The 20652-nt window shown below is 43.2% G+C and overlaps 1 protein-coding gene across 1 annotated transcript; it reads left to right on the top strand.

Moving 5' to 3' along the window:
• Window positions 1–1291: 1291 nt before the first annotated feature.
• Window positions 1292–15098, top strand: LOC124096402 (stearoyl-CoA desaturase). Its single transcript, XM_046450245.2, has 6 exons — window positions 1292–1733; window positions 2234–2516; window positions 5322–5452; window positions 7061–7266; window positions 8877–9109; window positions 11169–15098. The coding sequence occupies exons 1-6, from the start codon at window positions 1713–1715 to the stop codon at window positions 11366–11368; spliced, it is 1074 nt and encodes a 357-aa protein (XP_046306201.1). The 5' UTR covers window positions 1292–1712; the 3' UTR covers window positions 11369–15098.
• Window positions 15099–20652: the final 5554 nt, after the last annotated feature.

The raw sequence follows: 20652 nt of genomic DNA, 5'->3' as shown, positions 1-20652 counted from the left end.
GGAGCTAGGTTCATTCAGCACTTTCCCACTGACCAGGGAGTCAGGAATAGAGTGAAGGTGACTAGTCACTGGTCAAGGATGTGGCCTGCCCCTGAGGCCAGAGGCCAGAGCTCTGTCCTACTCCCAGGCAATCCCAGGTGACTTTTCCTGGAGAGACACAGAACTCCTTAGCTCTCCCTCTTCAGAGCAGCAATGGGGAGACCTGGGCATGGAAGCAGGCTAGGTGAATGTGGAGCCTTCAAAATTCCTGGTAGGACTCCCAGAGGCCCAGAGATTATGCCCTGATAGGTCTGTGAGGTCAAAGCACCTCAGGGTCCCAGGGCAATAGTGTCCTGAGCTGGGGTTCCAGCATCATATTTCTATGTTCAACTCATGCTTCCACCACTTACTGACTGCTGGGATCATGGATAGCCATGGCATTTGATCTCTCCAAACCTCACCTTCCTCCTCCTTTAAATGGAATCATGAAGTACCCACCTCATAAGGTTACAGTGAGACGACCTTGTGAGGATTCAATAAAATGACTCTTGGGAGTTGGTTTGCAGGGTTCATTCAATACTGTCCCCCTACCCTTATTCCACATACTAGTCCTTTGCCCTTCTGCTGGGTGAAAACACCTGTGTGTTTCCTAACTTTTTGCATAGAGAAGATTCCAAACTTTCACATGACAATCAGAATTCCCAAAGCATCCAGACTCATTTTTGGAGGCGTAGGAATGGTGACAGGCTCACCACTTGAGCCTGGTGGAGACAGCACCCTGTGGAGGTGCTCAGTGACACCAGAGTGCGTGAGAGCAGTCACACAGATTTTATGCAGGTTTCTGGTTATTCGAAATGAACTCCCTGGAGTCTCGGGTTATCATCCTGGAGCTGGTGGTTGAGGCTGAGCATTAGTTCGCCCTGGGCCAGAGCCCCGGTGCTCGTTAAGGAGGGGAGCTGGCTACTCCACTCTCGGTGATGGAAACCGTGTTTCCTCTCCCACGCGCCTGGGGAGATGGGAAAAAGATGGAGTCACGAGTGGTCCGAGGTAAGTTGGCTTCCCACACTGTTCCGCGCGCCAGTCCCGGGCTTGGATCCAACCCCAACAACGTGACAGTGTCCTCGGGCTTAGAGAGCTCACCAGCGCCCCGAGGCCGCGGGGTGGTGGGCGGAGGAACAGCTGCGGGCTGGGGGGAGAAGCCAAAAGCAGAAAAAGAGGGGCGGGGGAGCGACGACCTGGTGGCAGTGGGAACAGCAGATTGCGCCGAGCCAATGGCGACAGCAGGACGAGGTGGCACCAAATTCCCGTTGGCCAATGACGACCAGAGTTGAGGAAGCCTAATTAGCATGTACCCCCGCCGCTGGGGGTTGTTGTCTGCAGTATTCTGGTGCCTTGACTCTTCACAGCGCTCCTGTCCTTTTCCCGCCCTCACCTCCTCTCTCGGCTTTTTCCGCCAGCATTGCGCTTTGTGTCCCTCGTTGTTGAAACGGAATCAAGGAAATACCGGACACAATCACTGCCAGCTCTAGCCTGAAAAACGTAGCCCCGGGAGATCTGCGCACTGCAGTTTCCGGCCGGGACATCCATCGCGCGTGCAAGGCGCACAGACAGTTCTGAGCGCACGTACTAGATCGCGGCTCTTAAGCCGGTCAGTCCATCCTCGGGCCTCTGCAGATCGAATTCCGCTCGGCAGTCTCGGCCCTGGGAACGTATCCCAGCATCACCGAGGCAAGATGCCGGCCCACATGCTGCAGGTGAGATTCCCAGAAGTGGCTCTGGCTACGCGTGCTATGCGGTTTGAATTGGCTTATGGTTGAAAACTCCTGGGAGGACCTGGCCATCTTTTTTCGAGCTGCTCTGCCTTCAGTCGATTGCTTTGCTCTCAGTTAGTAACTAAATTTTTAATAGGGGGCACTTGATACCCCTTGTTTCTTAAGCTTTTAAAGTAAAGAAAAACCTGGTGTTGCCGGAGCCTTTATGTATACGTGTGATTTTTCCTTTGTCCGTTGCCACGGGTAGGAGTGTTTCACCCTTCTTTCCTTGTGCCACTTCACCTTAATGTTCTACCCACAATCTGTCTGCATAATCTCTGGAAACTTCCCCATTCCATCTCAAGCCACCCTCATGTAACCTGGGTACTGGGGCAGGGCCTGTGCCTTTACAGTACCCTTCCCCCTTCCTCTTAGAGGGCAAAGTGACCCTGCTGCTGCAAGCCTCTGCTCTCTTCTGACTCTCCGCTTAACTCTCCTTCTAGCTCTCGAGCTCCTACACCACCATCACCACCATCACAGCGCCTCCCAAGGGGAGCCCGCAGAATGAAGGAGAGAAGTTGGAGAACCACCCTCTCTACTCCGAGGAAGACATCCGCCCTGAAATGAAAGATGACATATATGACCCCAGCTACCAGGATGCAGAAGGCCCCAGGCCCAAGTTTGAGTTTGTCTGGAGAAACATCATCCTCATGTGTCTGCTGCACCTGGGAGCCCTGTATGGGATCATACTCGTTCCCACCTGCAAATTCTACACTTGGCTCTGGGGTAAGCATGTCCTCTTGTCCTGAGCCAGTACCCCTAGGTGTCTCCCTGATCTTTAATAAGGTGGGGACTTCTACAGAAGGGCTACTATTCTTTGTCCAGTTTTTGCCACCCATATGTCTTTGGTTGCTTGAGAGAGGCTGATGGGGATAGGAATAGAGCCTAGTAGGATTGGGATGTAAAAGTGTCTGTTCTGGGGGCAGTTTGACATGGATGTTAGGGATCAAGGCTGAGAACATGTGCAGGAGGCTTTGAGGTATAGACAAGTGACAAAGACCCCTATCCTGAAAGAGCTGTTCTGTTTGTATCATTTGCTTGTCTTCCACAAAACTATTTTGACTTTACCCCGCCCAGGGCAGGTTAGGCTGGTTTATTATGGAGGAAGATGAAGAAAATTTCTGTTTACTGTGCTACTGTTATTCTAGGTAAGCACATGCCAATCAATAAAATGTTCTTAAGATGAAATAAGGTCATAGAAATGTTTCATATTCCTTTCCCTATACTCTTTATTCAGCTTCTCTCCAGAGCCTGCAAGGGCTAGCACCTTCTAATACCAGCTCTTCTGGCCCCCTCCCTAGCCCTCAGGCAGCTGTAATGAGAGAGAAGATTTCCAGGTCCTCCCTGACCCGCCCTAAGCTCAGCTTTTTCTGGGATCTGTGGCTGGAGGCTGATAGCAGTCCTGCCCCCTGGATACACAGGTGGTGCTTTGCAAGCAGATTAACCTCTGCCCTTGAAGCCTGAGTTGGGAAGGGGAAACAGGGAGTTCTAGAAACCCAGGTGCCCAAATGTTGCTCTCTGAGGAGTGGGGAGCCAGGATGCCCTCTCCAGAAGACCATCAGAAGTTTCCTGGAACAGTCTAAGGTGTGGGGGTTTTTCCGGCAGCTCTCTGGGAGAGTAGTGGTTTAGAAAGTTTGGCTGGCGAGCCAGGTGTTAAATGTCCCCTCTCAATCTCTTAGGTCTAATAGATGATGATATCTGGTCCCTTGAGCTTTGTCATAGACATTCTCAGGTGCCACAGGGAAATGTAACTAAGAAGAACCCCTTTTTCAGTAAAAGTTTTTCCAGATTCCAAATGGGGCAGCACTACTGTGTTAGAATCAATGAATGTGGATAGAACAGGCAGCTGAGTGCCTGGGTTCTTGTCCCAGGTCCCCTGTTAAGATAGAACGACTTGTAGTTTTGGATTCAATGTCCCAGGGACATTTGCACCATGAAACAACCCTAAATGCTCCCTTGCTTCTTGGCCAAGTGCTTCTGCTTTGTCCAGAGCCCTTTCTTTCCTCCTGGTGATTGCAGGGCTCTGGTTCCAGTGTGATTTTTCCAGGTATGGGTGAAGAATATTAGAAGGTCTCAATTGCCACATAGTCAGAGACCTCATGTCACCTGGAACAACACTTTCCTTTGACAGTCACTGACTCTATGGCTTTCCTGAGTATCCTGAAGAAGAAACAGGATAGGATGCAGAAGGCCGGGAAGGGAGAGGAGGAGGCTATTTAGGAAATAGTTATTTTTGACTGTGGAAGAACTAGAACAATTTGTTACAATGTGCTGTCTTCAACCACAACTAAGTGATGTGGCCCTTGAAGATCCACTGTTGCACCCACTTGATCAGAATGAAATATTGGTGCCCCATAGAACTGCTGAACACATGAAGAGTTAGGTACACCTGCCCATTTCCCCATTAGAGATCAGATCTGCTGCCTTGTGAGCCTGCGGAACTAGAGGACGCTGAGGCAGGACAATGTTCTGGTTCTGTTACCGGTTTTGACTATCTCTTGGCGTTGTCTAGAATTAGCATTGAATTCAAGAGTCTAGTCTCACAGGGACTTGGCAAAGGAGAGAAAAGGAATTGGGCACAGATCTTGGAGAGTGGCTGGCACAGCTGGAACAAGAGGGTTTATTGACAGAAAAAAATCTAGCTTCAAACCATGGCTTTGGTTTATTAGCTGTGTGGTCTAGATAAACAATCTTTGTGGGGGATCTATTTCTTCAACTGTACTATGAGGTCTTAACAGGACCTGCTCCATTCAAGGTATGCAGTGAATTACAGAATATTAATATTTTGCTAGGACCTGAGCCACTGTGCAAATACAACTCTGTAGGGCTGACTTTCCCAGAAACACACTGTCTTCTACAAGACTGAAATACTTTTATACAAGGTGGTAAATAGACACATCACTGCATCCTTTGATTGTTCTCTACAACTTATGGCTGCTCCAACTGGGCAGTGCCACATAGCTCTTGCTGCTGTTTTCACAACTAGTTCCCAGGTCCTAAGGTCTGTGGGAGTACTTTGAGACCCTGAACATCTTACAAAAGTTCAGCTGAAGGTCAAAGGAAATAGGCTCTGGGATAATGCCCCTGCAGACCGATAGTGCCGAGTGGCACAGTGGTGAGAGTCCTATTCCTTCTGCTGTCCTGCCTTCTTAAATGCTGATACGTAGACATGATGATACTTTTCATGTGGTAAAAGCTAAGAGGCTACCAGGTACCAGGTTGCATGATTATAATTGCAGAAACTCTGGACGCTGAGGCAAGAGGATTGCAAGTCAGAGGCCAGCCTCAGCAATTTAGTGGGACCCTGTTTCAAAAAATAAAAAGGGCTGGGAACTTAGCACAGTGGTAAAGTATTCCTGGGTTCAATTCTCAATACAAACAAACAAACAAAAAACTCCAAGAGGCCTTAGTTTCAGAGGAGGCAGTTCCTCACCCAAAACCTGAACAACACACAGACTCTGGCATTAGAGTATTTTGACATGCCTTATGAACTTTCCTGTTGGTGACTCCCCTATCATCTTGTCCTGGCAGCCTATGTGTACTATTTAATCAGTGGTCTGGGCATCACAGCAGGAGCTCATCGCCTGTGGAGCCACCGAACTTACAAAGCGCGGCTGCCCCTGCGGCTCTTCCTGATCATTGCCAACACCATGGCGTTCCAGGTAAGTAGCGGGTGCTGCTCAGCTCTTATGTCTCTACCCAGTCACTGATCCAGGATGGGAATGAAGAGGCTCAGTGTTTAGAGAACAGCCCCAGTAGGACAGCCATTGCCCTTTCCAGCTACTTTGGTCATCTCAAGTGAGGCTCGGTGCTTAATTCTTTTTTTCTTTCTTTCTTTATTCTAATTTCTTATACATGACAGCAGAATGCATTTCAATTCATAGTACACATATAGAGCACGATTTTTCCTGTCTCTGGATATACACAAAGTAGAGTCACACCATTCGTGTCTTCATACATGTACTTGGGTAATGACGTCCATCTCATCTACCATCTGCCCTACAGTGCTTAATTCTATCCAGCTTGGGAATTCTTCAGTCACTGGGATGGGAAATAGGAGGTAAATAAGAAAGGCTATCAAGATAGAGAATTATTTTTCTTCCAATGTCCCTTCTCATACAGTGTAGCTGCTGTTGCCTTCTGCATAAGGAACCATGGTCATAAACTAGGCACTGAACCTGGTTTCCTGGGGAGACAATGAACATTAAACTTGTGCTCTTAGGTTGACTATTTTAGGACTCCACCACAGTGGGATTGAAGGTGATGTGTCATACACTCCTGAGCTCTTTTCTTTTAGATAGTAACAGTATATAGCACAGACTATGTGCCCGGTACTGTGCTTAAGTACTTGATATAGCTTAATTACTTCCTTCTAAGATGGGTAAGGGGGTAGGTCTTATTATTATCCCCAATTTATAGATGAGGAAACTGAGTAATGACTAACTTAGCATGGCAACCCCAGATAAGCTAGGTTAGTCAGGTATTAAAATGTAGTGAGATAACAGGTTTATAATAGAGACAGAATGAGGGAAATTATAGCAATGGGCCCAATATAGCTTGTAGTATAGGGCTTAGCATGCAGCAAAAGGGAAACAATAAATTAGTTTCCTTTGTCTTTGCAGTATCTGAGGTGCTTAGCACATTTTCATAATCATTTTTGCTCTAGTAACTTGTATCTTGAAGTTCCTGCTGTTTATCTGAGGGCCAAAGGGAAGGAAAAGTCATATTGGTACATTCTTGAAGGAATGGAAAGAGCCCCAGGCAAGCCCAGAGGTCCTTTGGAACTGTAGTCACAGTCATGAATCACTTGCTGTTCTTGTTGAGTTGGGTGAGCTGTCACTTGTGCAGGTATCAGGGTAGAGTCCCTGCCACTTATACCCACAGACCATCACTCTGGGGCCACTTGACTCATACTTTCCCACAAATTGGCCCATGAGGACCTTGTCCCTTCTTTGCTCAAGAAATGGCAGTGTTCTTTCTTAATGAAACTGTCTGAGCTCAGTATGATTTATTTCCATTCTCCCCATCATATAACTGCAAGAAGCTGCAGTGCTCTTCCTGTGGCCTGGGATTAAGTTGCTTTTCTACCTGAGCTTCGGGGCAATTGAGCAGAAGAGGACAGGCTCCAGTAACTCTTCTTTGGAGCCAAACTCATAGATATTTGTGAGGCTGGGCTGAGAGCCGTGGGCCCTTGCAGACATCCAGGCATTGGACTTCTCCCAGGAGGGCATCTCTCCTCAGGCCTGTGTTCCTCTTCTCTGTCCCTCCAGAATGATGTTTATGAATGGGCCCGAGATCACCGCGCCCACCACAAGTTCTCAGAAACAGATGCCGACCCTCACAACTCCCGCCGCGGCTTCTTCTTCTCTCACGTGGGTTGGCTGCTGGTGCGCAAACACCCAGCTGTCAAAGAGAAGGGGGCGACGCTGAACCTATCTGACCTAAAAGCTGAGAAGCTGGTGATGTTCCAGAGGAGGTGAGTGAAGGGAGGATGGGGCTGGGGATGTGGCCCTGGACACCTGTGGTTCAGGGACCCAACTTTTTCTCTCAGAACTTATAAAATAAAAATGGAGTGATTTACATGTTCAGATCATCATTTAAAAGTTAATTTTTAATGTGACACAGATACACAGACATGAACTAATGCTCTGTTTCTTTGTGTGTGTTATCTTAGTGAAACAAATTAAGGGCAAGAAATGATTATTGACCTAGGACAATCAGGGATACAAAAATGAATTTAACTAATCCTTATGTTAAAGAAGTATGAAGCCTGTTTGGGGATTAAGGGATAAATCAAGTACCCGAATAACCATGATACAAGGCAGAATATCCTGCTATACTCAGAGGAAGAAAGAGGAGGGAGATTGCTCAGTAAGGAACTCCAGGGAGAGGTTTACAAATAAAGTAGCATCAGAATCCACCCATGGATAAAGACTTTTCTCAAAGATGGGTAAACAGGGATGGTGCAAAGACAATGAAAAGAATGAAATATAGCCTCATGCGTGTTCCAGGAAGGTCCTTCTGTTCAGAGTACAGGGGTGGCTCTAGATAAAGGATTACAGAGACTGATAATGTTCCTTTGGAGTCCGAGGCACAGATGTAGGATTTAATTCATCTGGCAACATGGAACTACTAATGGTCTCTGCAGCAATATGGCACAGTCAGAGGTGTGCTTCAGAAAGCCTGTTCTCAGGGTGGGTGGAAGTAACCATTGAGCCAGAGAGAGGAGAGGCAGGGACCCAGGTCAGCTGGTAGGAAGTACCCATGGTGGTAGTGATGCAGTTAGTGACAGCAATGGAAAGGAGTTGGAGGCAAGGAATGCAAGTCAAAGGTGTGACTGCTGTAAGGAGGTAAGCAGTCAGTGCCCTTGGAATATTAATGGCTTGGTTTTGCATGAAAGAATAGGACAGGGCCTCTGGAGGGACAGAGACTTTCAGGTGATAAAAGAGACTCCTGAAGGAAAAGCATAGCAAAGAATTATGGGTTGTCACAGGAAATGGAGGCAAGCCTTCTTGCATAGACTATGCCAAAAACTGATGGACATTTAAAGTTAAGGGAGCCCTAAGGCAGATGGGTAATAGCCCAGGCAGCAGAATTGGGGCTAATGAGCTTGAGATTTGAACCCTTACCTTTTTGACCACATGACCTTATGGTCTCATGAAAAAGAAAAATGGATTTCAAGTGAAGAGAAGGGAATCATTTAGCAGGTCCATATTGCTTCATCTAAAACCTGATTTCCACCCCATCTGGGTGTGGTAGCACATGCCTCTACTCCCAGCGGCTTGGGAGGCTGAAGCAGGAGGATCACAAATTCAGAGCCAACCTAAGGAACTTAGTGAGACCCTGTTTCAAAATAAAAAAGGGCTGGAGATATGGCTCAGCAATGCCCCTCCCTGGTTTTAATCCCTGGTACAAAAAGAAAGAGAAAGAAAAAAAGATTTTTCACCCCATTTCCTCTTTCTGTTTTATGCCATCCTGTACTCATAGTGTAGGAGGAAATATACAGCCCACTCGGTAAGAATGGGCAGTCCAGATAAATGTGAGAGTTCTCTTTCCACTGACTAACTGTGGGATCTCTCAATGTAGGTACTACAAGCCCGCTGTCCTGTTGATATGCTTCATCCTGCCCACACTGGTGCCCTGGTTCTATTGGGGTGAAACTTTTCTAAACAGCTTGTGTGTTGCCACTTTCCTGCGATATGCTGTAGTGCTCAATGCCACCTGGCTGGTGAACAGTGCTGCCCACCTGTACGGATACCGCCCCTATGACAAGAACATTAACTCCCGGGAGAATATTCTGGTTTCCCTAGGAGCTGTGGGTAAGTCATCCATCCCTAATATGACCACATCTAGTGGTCTGTTGATTAGGAGCCAGAGAAATCCAAATGACTGTTTTTATGACCACTTTGTAGCTCAGTTCTTCCGCTATAAAACTGGGGGCAGCATATTGGGAAACCCTTACGGGAGTGAAGCAACAACTATATAAATGGAAAGGATGTGCTATCTATTATAATGAGTCCTTTTGAGATTTCCTTTTTCTAGTCATCTCATAGGCTGTAGTCTTACAATGGGATGGGGGATGTAGAAATACAAAAGTCGAGACATCTGCATGGTTTGTATGTTTAGTGTTTTATATTTAAACATTCTGTATAAAATGTAGATTGATTACAAATTAGTTTCAAAAATTTCAACTATGCCACACTTTAAATCTCACTACTATATTTGAATACACCCTACTTTTAAGAGTGGGTGCGGTGATATAGGCCTGTAATCCCAGCAGCTGGGGAGATTGAGGCAGGAGGATGGTGAGTTCAAAGCCAGCCTCAGCAACTTAGCAAGGTCCTAAGCAACTCAGTGAGATCCTGTCTCTAAATAAAATATTTTTAAAAGGGCTGGGGATGTGGTTCAGTAGTTAAGTGCCCCTGGGTTCAATCCCCAGTGCCAAAAAAAAAGAGTGGGCTGGCCTTATTATTTAGTGATGCAAGTATGAGGAGAGTCAGGGCATCTGTTGGTGGTCCTTTCCCACCTCCTATCAGTCCCATTTCTTCTTGTCCTTTATTTTTTGGTTTTCTGCTTACTTTACTATATGCTGGGAACTCCTCTTCCCCCACAGAACTGTGGGAATCCTCCAGTAAAGCAGAGAATTTGATTACAATTTTCTGTTTTCTTATCTGATTGTTCACTATTCCTAAATTGTATCCTCTCTATAATCCTGGTTCCAATTGCCAGAATGAGGGAAACAGTTCTACCATCTGTCTCTACTTTTTTCCTGTCCTTTCATTCCAAGTACATATAGACTTTGACAAAGGCCTCAGGTTAATTTTCCCTGTGCAGACTGTATGGCCACTTCTCATCAGTGGTCAGACCTATTGTTCTAAAGTATTTTTCCCCCCTATATTTTGGGGGCTTCTGTAAGCTCCCTCCTCCTATCAGGCACCTTTTACCATTATGCACGTTCTTTCTTTGACTCATGTTTGAAATAAATTACCTACTCTGTACAAATCTGAATTTTCATATACATGTGTGTCCTGTATTATAAATAATACTATAGCAAGCCTTCCGGATTCTAGCCTCCTTAAGGATGATCATAAAAAAGTGATTGTCATTATCTTAGTCTCCATTGTTTTTCATTACTCCAAAGCTGCTCTTTCATCCTTCTCATCTCAGAGCTTCTCTTCTACCATTGTTTGCTGCCATTGTGATGTTTTTCATCTTGAATTACCTCCCTCACAGTCACATGCTCATCTTCTCCCTGAAAAAGCTGACCTTCCCCTACAGCCATTCCCCTTGAGATGTGTCTTGCTGCCGCAAGTGCAACCCATTGGCTCTCTCTCTTTTTCTCTTGTATATGCATGTGTGTATGATTCCATTTAAATTGAACATTAGGCTTTGTGATTGCTCACTTAGAGCCTTGCTGTGAAACCCTGGGTGGAAGTAGCAATCCTCTGTCAGCAGTACCAGTTTCTCTCTATAGTCTCCTTATCTTCAAGATAGATTTCCCATCACAAAAGCTCCCAGTCAGCCATTGGTGACCAAGGCTTCTTGATTCATTTCTTTCTTTCTTTTTTTTTTTTTTTAATATTTTTTAGTTGTTGATGGACCTTTATTTATTTTTATATGGTTCTGAGAATCGAACCCAGTGCCTCATGCCTGCTAGGGAAGCGTGCTACCTCTGAGCCACAGCCCCAGTCCCCTTGACTCATTTCTTAAGATGCCTCAGGGCATATGATTCAGAGTAGAAGACACAGGGTTCATCCATTCACTTGGCAACAACAGCTTTCTCTGAGGTTTGTAGTGTGCTGCTGGGTAAGATGTTGCCAAGATGAGGAAAACGTCAATCCACCGAGATTCATAACTTCTCTCCTTGGTTTGTTCCAGGTGAGGGTTTCCACAACTACCACCACACCTTCCCTTATGACTACTCTGCCAGTGAGTACCGCTGGCACATCAACTTTACCACGTTCTTCATCGACTGCATGGCTGTCCTCGGCCTGGCTTATGACAGGAAGAAAGTATCCAAGACCGCCGTCCTGGCCAGGATTAAGAGAACTGGAGATGGAAGCCACAAGAGTGCCTGAGTTTGGGGTTGTCCAGGTTCCTTTTCTAAAGCCATCTGGGCAGAGGTTTAATGTTCTGTTAATTAACTACTGAGTAATGCTACCCAGATGCTAAAGACGATGACCTTAACCCACTCTAGTACAGTATTCTTGTAAATGCGCAAGTATTGAAAGGCAACAAATTCCCCTCTTTGAAGCTAGGCTGATTTTTTTTTTTTTTCTCTTCTATTCCCATTATCCTTTGCCTTGCTTGGTTCCTATCACCTTCCTTTCTCTAATCCCTCATTGCCTCCCAGGCAAGCACCTGATCAGCCATAAGTTGGTGTCCATTGTAAAAACCCAACGGTCTTTTCTAGAGCCTAAAAGTAAAGATCTTTGCCACAGTTAACTAACTCTCTTTTCTTGATCTCTCCTGAGCTTCCAGATTGGTGGCTCTAGCTAGATATGCAACAAAATCTTCTCAAAAGTGCCCATTAACTGTCATCATACGCTTTGCCAGATAGAAGGTGAAAATAACTTTGTCACAGAGTTTGCAAAGCAGGTCATTCATCAGGGGAGAGTGAGCATGCAGGGTATGATTTGTAAGTAAGGATGTGGTTGAGGTGGGAAAGCTTTTTGTAGTCAGAACCAGCTGCCTACTTAGCAGAGACCTGGAGCCTCTCTACTCAGTATGCGTCCTTTCTCTCCTGATTGGTAGAGTAGCCATGAAGGTTGGCAATTAAATTACCACAGCACATCTCAATGTCTCAATATAGTTTAGACTGAGGATAAATGGGAAGCATTTTATCCTTAGAAAACGTGATCTCTGTTGGGGAAGGACGTTTCCCCCTATATAACAAGGACATTTTCTTATTTCATACACAAACCAGTTGTCAGGTTAACCATGTCCAGAAGTGATGGATACAGCAACAGTTAATAGAATTTTGAGGATTCTGTGAGCTTCTCATTCAACTTCTTTCATCTTTCTGCTGTGCTATCTTCAGGATTTTGGTCACTGCCCTTGTAATGATAGGATGGCTGTGGCATTTCCAAATATCCAACAATGGAAAGATTTTAGCAGGTGAACTTGGGTCAAAGTTAAACGTGTATAGACATAATCTGTATTGCAGCATGAAAAATATTCACTGGGAGTATTTCATTCTGAAAAAGAAATACTAAAGTAGCTTGAAGGACAAGAGGAACCTATTGGTTTACCCATTCCTCCCACTGCTGGGCAGGAGGAGATGGACAGTTTGAGGGGCAGGGTCTGTAGGCAGCTCCTGAGAGATTACTTTCTAAAGGAAGAGCTCTGACAGCACATTGCCAGAGGGTTCAGAAGCTGCTGAGTGATTTGTTGGGTGTTCTGGTGAGCTAAGTTAGATAGTAGGTTCATTCATTACTGTTTCTCCTTACATAGAATAAAACCTAGGTTTCCTCCCCCGTTATTGTGCCCCTTCATGCATTCCTTTTTCTGTGACCATCCAGACAACACTGACAGGACTGCCTGTGGCAGAGTTTGGGTGTAGGGATCTTTTAACCACCTTGTTTCCTGGCTCTACTCCATCTGTCATTTTTACTGGTTCTCTTATACTTCCTTTTTTTCATTAAAGACAGCCTCCTATGTGTCTTCAGGGCAGTGAGGACTTCCTATCCAGGCAACACCCTATTCTGCAGACACATTGCTCATGGGCACTGAACTGAAGTGGCCTCCAGATCCTCTTCACCTCCACCCTATGTGCCTCTGCCACACTGATAACTTAAGAAAAGTTTAGCAAACCCTCTCAAAACTTTCCTGGCTCACACAGGCTCACTTTCCAAAAAGCTAAGCCAAATGCCCATGTTGTGCCAGTGAGCTGACCATGGAGGAAAGCAGGGTTTGTTGATAATCTCCTTTCTAGGACAGAAGAGAGCATGCTCAGTGTGATTCTTGCAGGAAGAGGACACCCAGTTCTCACTTTGAAAGGAGGCCCTGACCAGGAGCCAGAGTCTGCTGCAAAGCTTTGGCTTAAATGTGGGATCTGAGATGCCATGAATTTTGCTGAAAAGAGTGTGTGTTTAGCAAACTTAACCGACATCCCCTACCACACAGCCAAGCAGACAATAGGATAGAAATCTGTGGGGGGAAAAACAGAATGTCAGTAGTTTAAAGACTATGGGCCTTTCCTGCCCTGTACCTCCGTCATCAATGTCGAAGCCTGGCTTTGCTCTTACCAGGATTAACAGTGTACAATGCCAAATGCTTTGTCCATTGTTGAGGCCTGATGTTGGGAGGAAGCAGGAACTTTCTTCCTGTGTCAGTTGAGTTGAGGCAAAAGGGACCAGCCTGCACTAAGGCAGCCTTGCTTTGAACTGTTCATTAAAGCAGAAAAGAATCTTATGGAAGATCACTATAGATCATATCTGCTGACCTGCGTGCCTACCCACAAATATGTCTCTTGGGTTTTTTTATCTCTGCAGGTCATCAGGTAGATATAACCCTCAATTTTTTCTCATTCTCTTTTAATTCTGTCCCACAAATCTGATCCATTCCACGTCCCTACAGAAGTGAGGATGGAGACCTTGGACTGAGGGTGCAGGACATGAGTGTGGGGGGTAGTGGTAGATTGACTCAGTAAAGAACATTTTTCAAGATTCTAAAGCTCAATGACACATTAAAAGAAACTCTGATCAAGAGTGAATTTGTAATGGTTAATGCTGACAATTTATTCAGGTGCCTTACCTCTTTTCTAATCCATGTTACACGTGAGCCTCCCTTGCTCCCTCTTGAGTCCCTTAACACCTGAGAGCCTGCAGCAGTGCAGATGTAAAAACTGGCCCGCTTGGAGGATTACCAATATGTAGATTTGAAGGATTCCCTTCTGGGCTTCATTTTGTAAACTTCTTAGGGCTGTTTTTATTAATCACGTTTGATGGAGGGTAGAAATAATTTGAACATATTTTATTTATACCTTTATTAATTAAAAGGTTACAGTGTTTAAAATGGAAGTTTTAACAGTCTGCAATTATTCCAAGTGTGTTCTCTGTAAATGTAGCAGAAGTGGGTTGATGTGAAAAGAAGGCAAGGTAGCTATGGTATACTGGTGTGAAGGTCAGGGCCTCCTACCAGTATGCCACTGACCATGTGACTCCTAAAGCAGACTTATGCTGACAATAAAGAATCCACTCCCAAGATAAGGACATTAATCCATGAGGGTAGAACACTCCTGACCTAATCACCTCTTAATGGTTCCACCTCAATGTTGTTGCTTTGGAGATGAAGTGTCCATCCCATGAATTCAGACCACAGCACTGGACAAGTCATTTACAATGTGCCTCAGTATTCCTTCTCTTAAAATGGGGTAATAAAACTGACCTACCTCAATGGACAAGTTTGAGGCATGAGTAATGCTTCTACTAAAGCATTTTGGCATCAGCAGAGGAATTTTCAAAACCTGCATGTTTTTATTATAGCAGTATCCACCATGGACTTGTACCATGTTCTGGATGATGTTAGACTACATCCTCCTCTTGAGAGATTGAATGAATGCAGTTGATAAATGTTGGATAATTAGCCAGACAAAATTTTGAGAATGTATACTCATTGCTATGAAAATATATGCAGGATACCTTTTCCTTCCTTGGGTGAGATTTTTCCTTATGTGAAATAGTAATTATTTGTAACCTAAGAATTGTTTTTGGAATAATTTTCATTAATATCAACTTTGAAGCTAGTTGTTTTGATCTGAAGTTGTGTTTGTTCTAATAAAATTGATGTGAATCTGATTGCACTGTGCCTTGGAGCTTTTTGACTGTTGTAGTCTCCTGGGACCTGTTACTATGGCTCATCATCTTATGTTCCCTGTACCTTTAAAAGAAATTAAAACAACAACAAAAAAGAACAGTAGAAGCTACAGGGGTTGAATCATAGCCCAGTAACCTGCCTTGCCCTTCCTAAGAGTTAACTTTAGGTTAAACTGCGGGCAACAGGAAAGGAGATGTCTGCTCCTATTAAATCAAACATGTGCCACCAATTGGCACTAAAGCCTGGGGAAATGCCAGCTCTCCATGTGTCACTAAGATAGAGTTCCTGGGAAAGGCCTGGAGCAGCAGCAGAAGTACCGCCTGGGAAAACAAAACTTTCTCTTGCAACCCAGGCTGGACAGTGCAGCTCCTGGAAAGTCCTGGCCTCCAAAGAATAAATGGCTTCCTGACCGCTGATGTACAACAGCAGGAAGAACGGAAGGGTATACAGTTCTAGAATAGAGAGGGCTTCTTGATCACAAGGTGGAAAAGGTGGATTTTGTTTTGCTTTGTTTTTACTTTAAACTTTTTCTACTTTATTGGAGAATCCTCATGTGGAAAAACATACTTTACATTTAATTTTTTTGCAGTGTTCAGGATTGTGCCTGCTCGACAAGTGTTCTACCACTGAGCTACATCCCCAACCCTTTTAAAATGTTTAATTTTGAGACAAAGAGTCTCCCTAGCCTGACCAGGCTGGCCCAAACTTGGGTTTTTCCTGCATCATCCCCTCAGCTGGTATTTCAGGGGTGTACCACAGCTCCCAGTATACATAGGCTTCTAAGAGTTTGTCAGAACCAGCTCTGCCAGTTCACCCCGCTTCCTGTTGTAAGGATGCCCTCATCTTGGATAAGCATGACTATCAGTTATTCTTACAGAACTCCAAAATTCTGAATGTGCAAAGTCAAAGGTAGGGCTGGAGTGTGGCTCAGTGGTAGAGCACTTGCCTAGCATGTGTGAGCACTGGGTTTGAGCCTCAGCTCCACACAAGAAGATCAATAAATAAAATAAAGGTACTGTGTCTATCTATAACTAAAAAACATTCTTTTTAATTAAAAGGTATAAACACTGAGGCTTTGCCAGACCTTGATAAGTTGATAGTGGGCTGAGGGCAGTAAAGTTGCCCTCCTCACGTACAAGAAACTTGACTCTTAGAGGAATTACTGAGAGTATTACTCTGAACCAATTCTGAACTTACAAACTCAAAAGGTTATACACATTGAGTTCTGCCAGATCTTGCTATCTTAAATTGATAATGACATTGACTTCATTAATTAATACCTGATTTCCTAATTTGAGTCCCTTTCCCTTTTTATTTTGTTTAAAATGTTCAGGCGAGAATATGTATTTTTCAGTATCAGAACGTCTGTCTTTTCAATGTCTCCACTTTGTTTCCCAGGATCTGGTATCCAATTTTAACAATGCATCTTTACTCTGCTCTTTGTTTCTTTCTTATTTCCTTTCTTATTTCTGCCACACCTGGTTGTCTTCTCACTGATTAAACACACCTCTGTGCAGCTTCCAGGAAACCTGTATTTTGTACACTTGTGACTTCATCTTGGAGGTTTCTTATTCCTACCTGCAAACATTCCAAAAAGGAAGAGGATAGAAAAGCAAATGATCTTAGAAAAGAGTTAATGAACAAGTTCAGTCTAATCAAGATTCAGTGGGGGAAAAGTGATGAGCTAACCAGTACACTATACACCCATGTGTAGAAAAACTCCCAGTAGGCAGAGTAATTCATTCTGGTTTTAACATGTTTTATGTGAGAATGTATAAAGAGGTTAGGGTCTTATATAGGAATCAAGATTAAGCTATGTCATAAAAGGACAAAAAATACTTTAAGATAATAATAAAGAAGAGTATAGAAATAAAATACCTTATGCTCAATGGCCATCAATTTTCTCCCCCTTCCATAGGGGTAGAACCAGGAAGGTCCCTAAAACATATCTGATAGGACAGAAAAAATAAGTGGAGCATCTAGATTGGAAAGGAAAAAGTAAAATTATCTCTATTTGCAGATGACATGACTGTTTTTACAACATCCTAAAGAAATCACACATGCATAACTATTCAAGGTCATTAATAGGTTGATCAATGCTATCAGATAATATCGACATATAAAAATCAATTTTATTTCTATAAACTAGCAATATATAATATATAATAAAATTAAGAGAATCCCATTTATTATAAGATCAAAAAGTGCTCTAGAATGCCACATTGAAAACTTCAAAATGCTATTGAAAAAAAAGGACATCTAAATAATGGTAAGAAATTCTACTATGTTCATGGATTGAAAGATTTAATATTGTTAAGATGGTAATATTTCCCCAATTGACCTAGAGTTTCAAGGCAATTCTCATCAAGTTCCAACTTATTTTTTTTTGAGAAATAGATAAGTAGAGCATAGCATTCATATGGAAATTCAAGGAACCCTGAACAGCAAAACAAATATGCAAAGAAGAGCACAAATTTGGAGGACACTTATTTCCTGATTTCAAACTTTCTTCAGAGTCATTAATCAAGACAGTGTGTATAATACTGGCAAAGCCAAATAAATCAATGGAATAGAATGGGGAATAGAGAAATTCACCATACATCTAAGGTTAATTGATTCTTGACAGGCATGCCTAGATAATCCAATGGGGAAAGAATAATTTTTCAATAAAGCTGGAACAAGTGAATATCCAAACACAAAGGAAAGTTGGCCCACTACCTCAAACTATATACTGAAAGTATACCAGCTCAAGGGGCTGAGGATATGGCTCAAGCGTGCCTGGCTTGCGTGCAGCCTGGGTTCGATCCTCAGCACCACATACAAACAAAGATGTTGTGTCCGCCGAGAACTGAAAAATAAATATTAAAAAAAAAAAGAAAGTATACCAGCTCAAGCTACATAACTCTTAGCAGAAAATATTAGTGTAAATCTCTATTATCTGGTATATTTTTCTGCTTTTTGTCAACATGATGAAATACCGAAGAAAAACAACTTGAAGGAGGATTTATTTTGGCTCACAGTTTCAGAGAATCCAGCCCATGGTAGGAAGGCAAAACATGGGCTTGAGGCGAGGCAAGGCAAGACATCAGAGCAGAAAGATGTGAGGAAGGAAAGCTACACATCTCATGGCAGCTGCAAAGGATGTGTGGGGGGTGTCCCTCATCAATGGGTTAATCCATTGATGAATTAATGATTTGAAGACATTATTTGGAGGAGGGGCGTAGTTGGAGAAAGTAGGTTATTGGGGGTGTGCCATGGAAGGCTATATCTTGTCCCTAATTGATTCCTCTCTTTGGGCGTGAGGGGCGGAATATTATGGTTTGATTTTGAAATATTCCCCAAAGGCTCATGAATTCAAGGCTTGTTCCTCAATGAAACAAACTTCAAAGGTAGAATTTCCAAAAGTGATTGTGGTTCATGAGGGCTCTGACCTTATTAATGGGTTAGCCCATTTAGAAATTCATAGCTGGGAGTGGTACAGACTGCAGGAGGTAGAATCTAGTTGGAAAGAGTAGTAGGTCCTTGGGGGCACACCCTTGGGGACTATATCTTGTTCCTAGCCACTTCCTTGTTCCCTCTCTTCCCTCTCTGCTTCCTGACTGCCAAAAGTTAAGTAACTTTCCTCTGTCATGCCCTCCTGCCATGATGAGTTTTTCTCAAGAATTTTGGTCACAGTGAGGAAAACTAATGAACCTGAGGTTGGGCAATTTCTTGGATGTGATGGTAAAAGCACAAGCAGCAAACAAATTTTAAATATTGGCTTTCATCAAAATTGAGAATTTTGTGCTTCAAAAGATACCATCAGGAAATTAAAACTGCAACCCACAGAATGGAAGAACACATTTGCGAATCATATGTTTGATCAGAGTCTAGTACTTGGAATATAAAAGGAACTCTCATCGGAATTGAACCCAAGGCTTCAGCCTGCTAGGCAAGCACTCTACCAATGAGCTGTACCCCAAGCCCTGCAGATCAAAAATGAAAAGACAAATACCTGATGGTAAAGAAGAGAAAATATTTGAATATACATTTTATTTATAAAAAAATATACAAATGGTAAAAAAAAAAAAAGGCACAGGGAAAGATGCTTAACATTAATAGTCATCAAGGAAATACTACTCAGAATCACAAAGAAATTTCACTTCATACCTGAATATAATAAAGAAAACAGTGAAAAATAATTATTGCTGAGGAAGTAAACAAACTGGAATCCTTATACATTGCTGATGGGAATCTAACATGATGCAGCTGCTTTGGAAAACATACATGCCATTCCTTAAAGGATAGAAAATATAGAACTAACATAGGACCCAGCAATTCTGCTCCTAGTACATCCCCAAGAGAAGTGAAAGCATACATGCTGAAAAACTTGCATATGAGTGTTCAGAACTGGATTATGTAAGAGTCCAAAGTGGAAACAACACAAATGTCCATGAACACAATAATAAATAAACAACAAAGTAGTATATTTGTACAACAGAATATTATTTAGCCATAAAAAGAACCAAGTATTGATACATGATATGATGATGGATCTTGAAAAGTTTGTTCTGTGATCAAGCAGTCAGACACAAAAGGCCATAATCTGTATGATTCCACTTATATGAAATGCCCAGAATAGATTAATATAGAGACAGAAAGCAGATTAGAAGCTGCCAGAGGGCCATGGGAGAAGAATGAGGAGTGACAGCTAATGGCACTGTTTTGTGTGAGAAGTGACAAAAATGTTTCAATATTAGGTTGTGGTGGTAGTTGCAGGACTCAACTGAAAATGGGTGAATTGAACTCTTTATTTAAAAGGCTGGTTTGGGGCCTGAGGTTGTTGTTCAAGTGGTAGAGTGCTCACCTAGCATGTGTAAGGCACTGGGTTCAATTCTTAACACCACATAAAAATAAAATAAAGATATTGTATCCACCTAAAACTAAAAATAAGTATTAAAAAGGGCTTGTTTTATGGTATATGAATGGAATCTCAATAACAAATATTGTATGAGAAAAAAAGTGCCTTGTATTTTATTACTTTTACCATTAGTGGTAGCTGAGATTCAAACTAAAACAGATTAAAGAAGCAGGGAGAAAAATCAAGTTTTTATTTAAAAGACTTGATTATACAAATCAAGTCTTAATTCTACAGTGATATTATCTCCAGTCTCAAACTTTAAAGAGACAAACAGCCAAATGACAAAAGGCAGCTGCTATAATAAAGTCTAAGATAACAATCTTGGTATACCAAATTATAGTAGTTGAAAAATCCACATACCAAGTTCTATATTAGTGAAAAGGGTTTAGGTCAAACATAAACAGAAATCCAATTTTTCTTTTGAGTAGGAAATCCAAGATCTCAGTCCACCAGACTGGAGGACATGATGATAATAGCAGTATCAACATTTCTATGGACAGGCACTGCCCTGCAGGCCAGACAGCACATCACCTCACTGTATCAGAAGCAGGTGCTGTTACTGACTCATCAGATCTGGAGAGAAGCTGTGAGAGAGTAGGTAGTGGTGTTGTGGTGTAGCTGCAGAACTGAGGCCTCCTGGTTATC

The sequence above is a fragment of the Marmota monax genome, unplaced genomic scaffold (genome assembly GCF_021218885.2).
Source record: "Marmota monax isolate L192 unplaced genomic scaffold, Marmota_monax_Labrador192_F-V1.1 WCK01_AAM20220418_F8-fsc00004, whole genome shotgun sequence".
Classification (NCBI taxonomy): domain Eukaryota; kingdom Metazoa; phylum Chordata; class Mammalia; order Rodentia; family Sciuridae; genus Marmota; species Marmota monax.
Note: the sequence above shows the minus strand (reverse complement) of the source record. Positions and strands in the feature narration are given on the sequence as shown.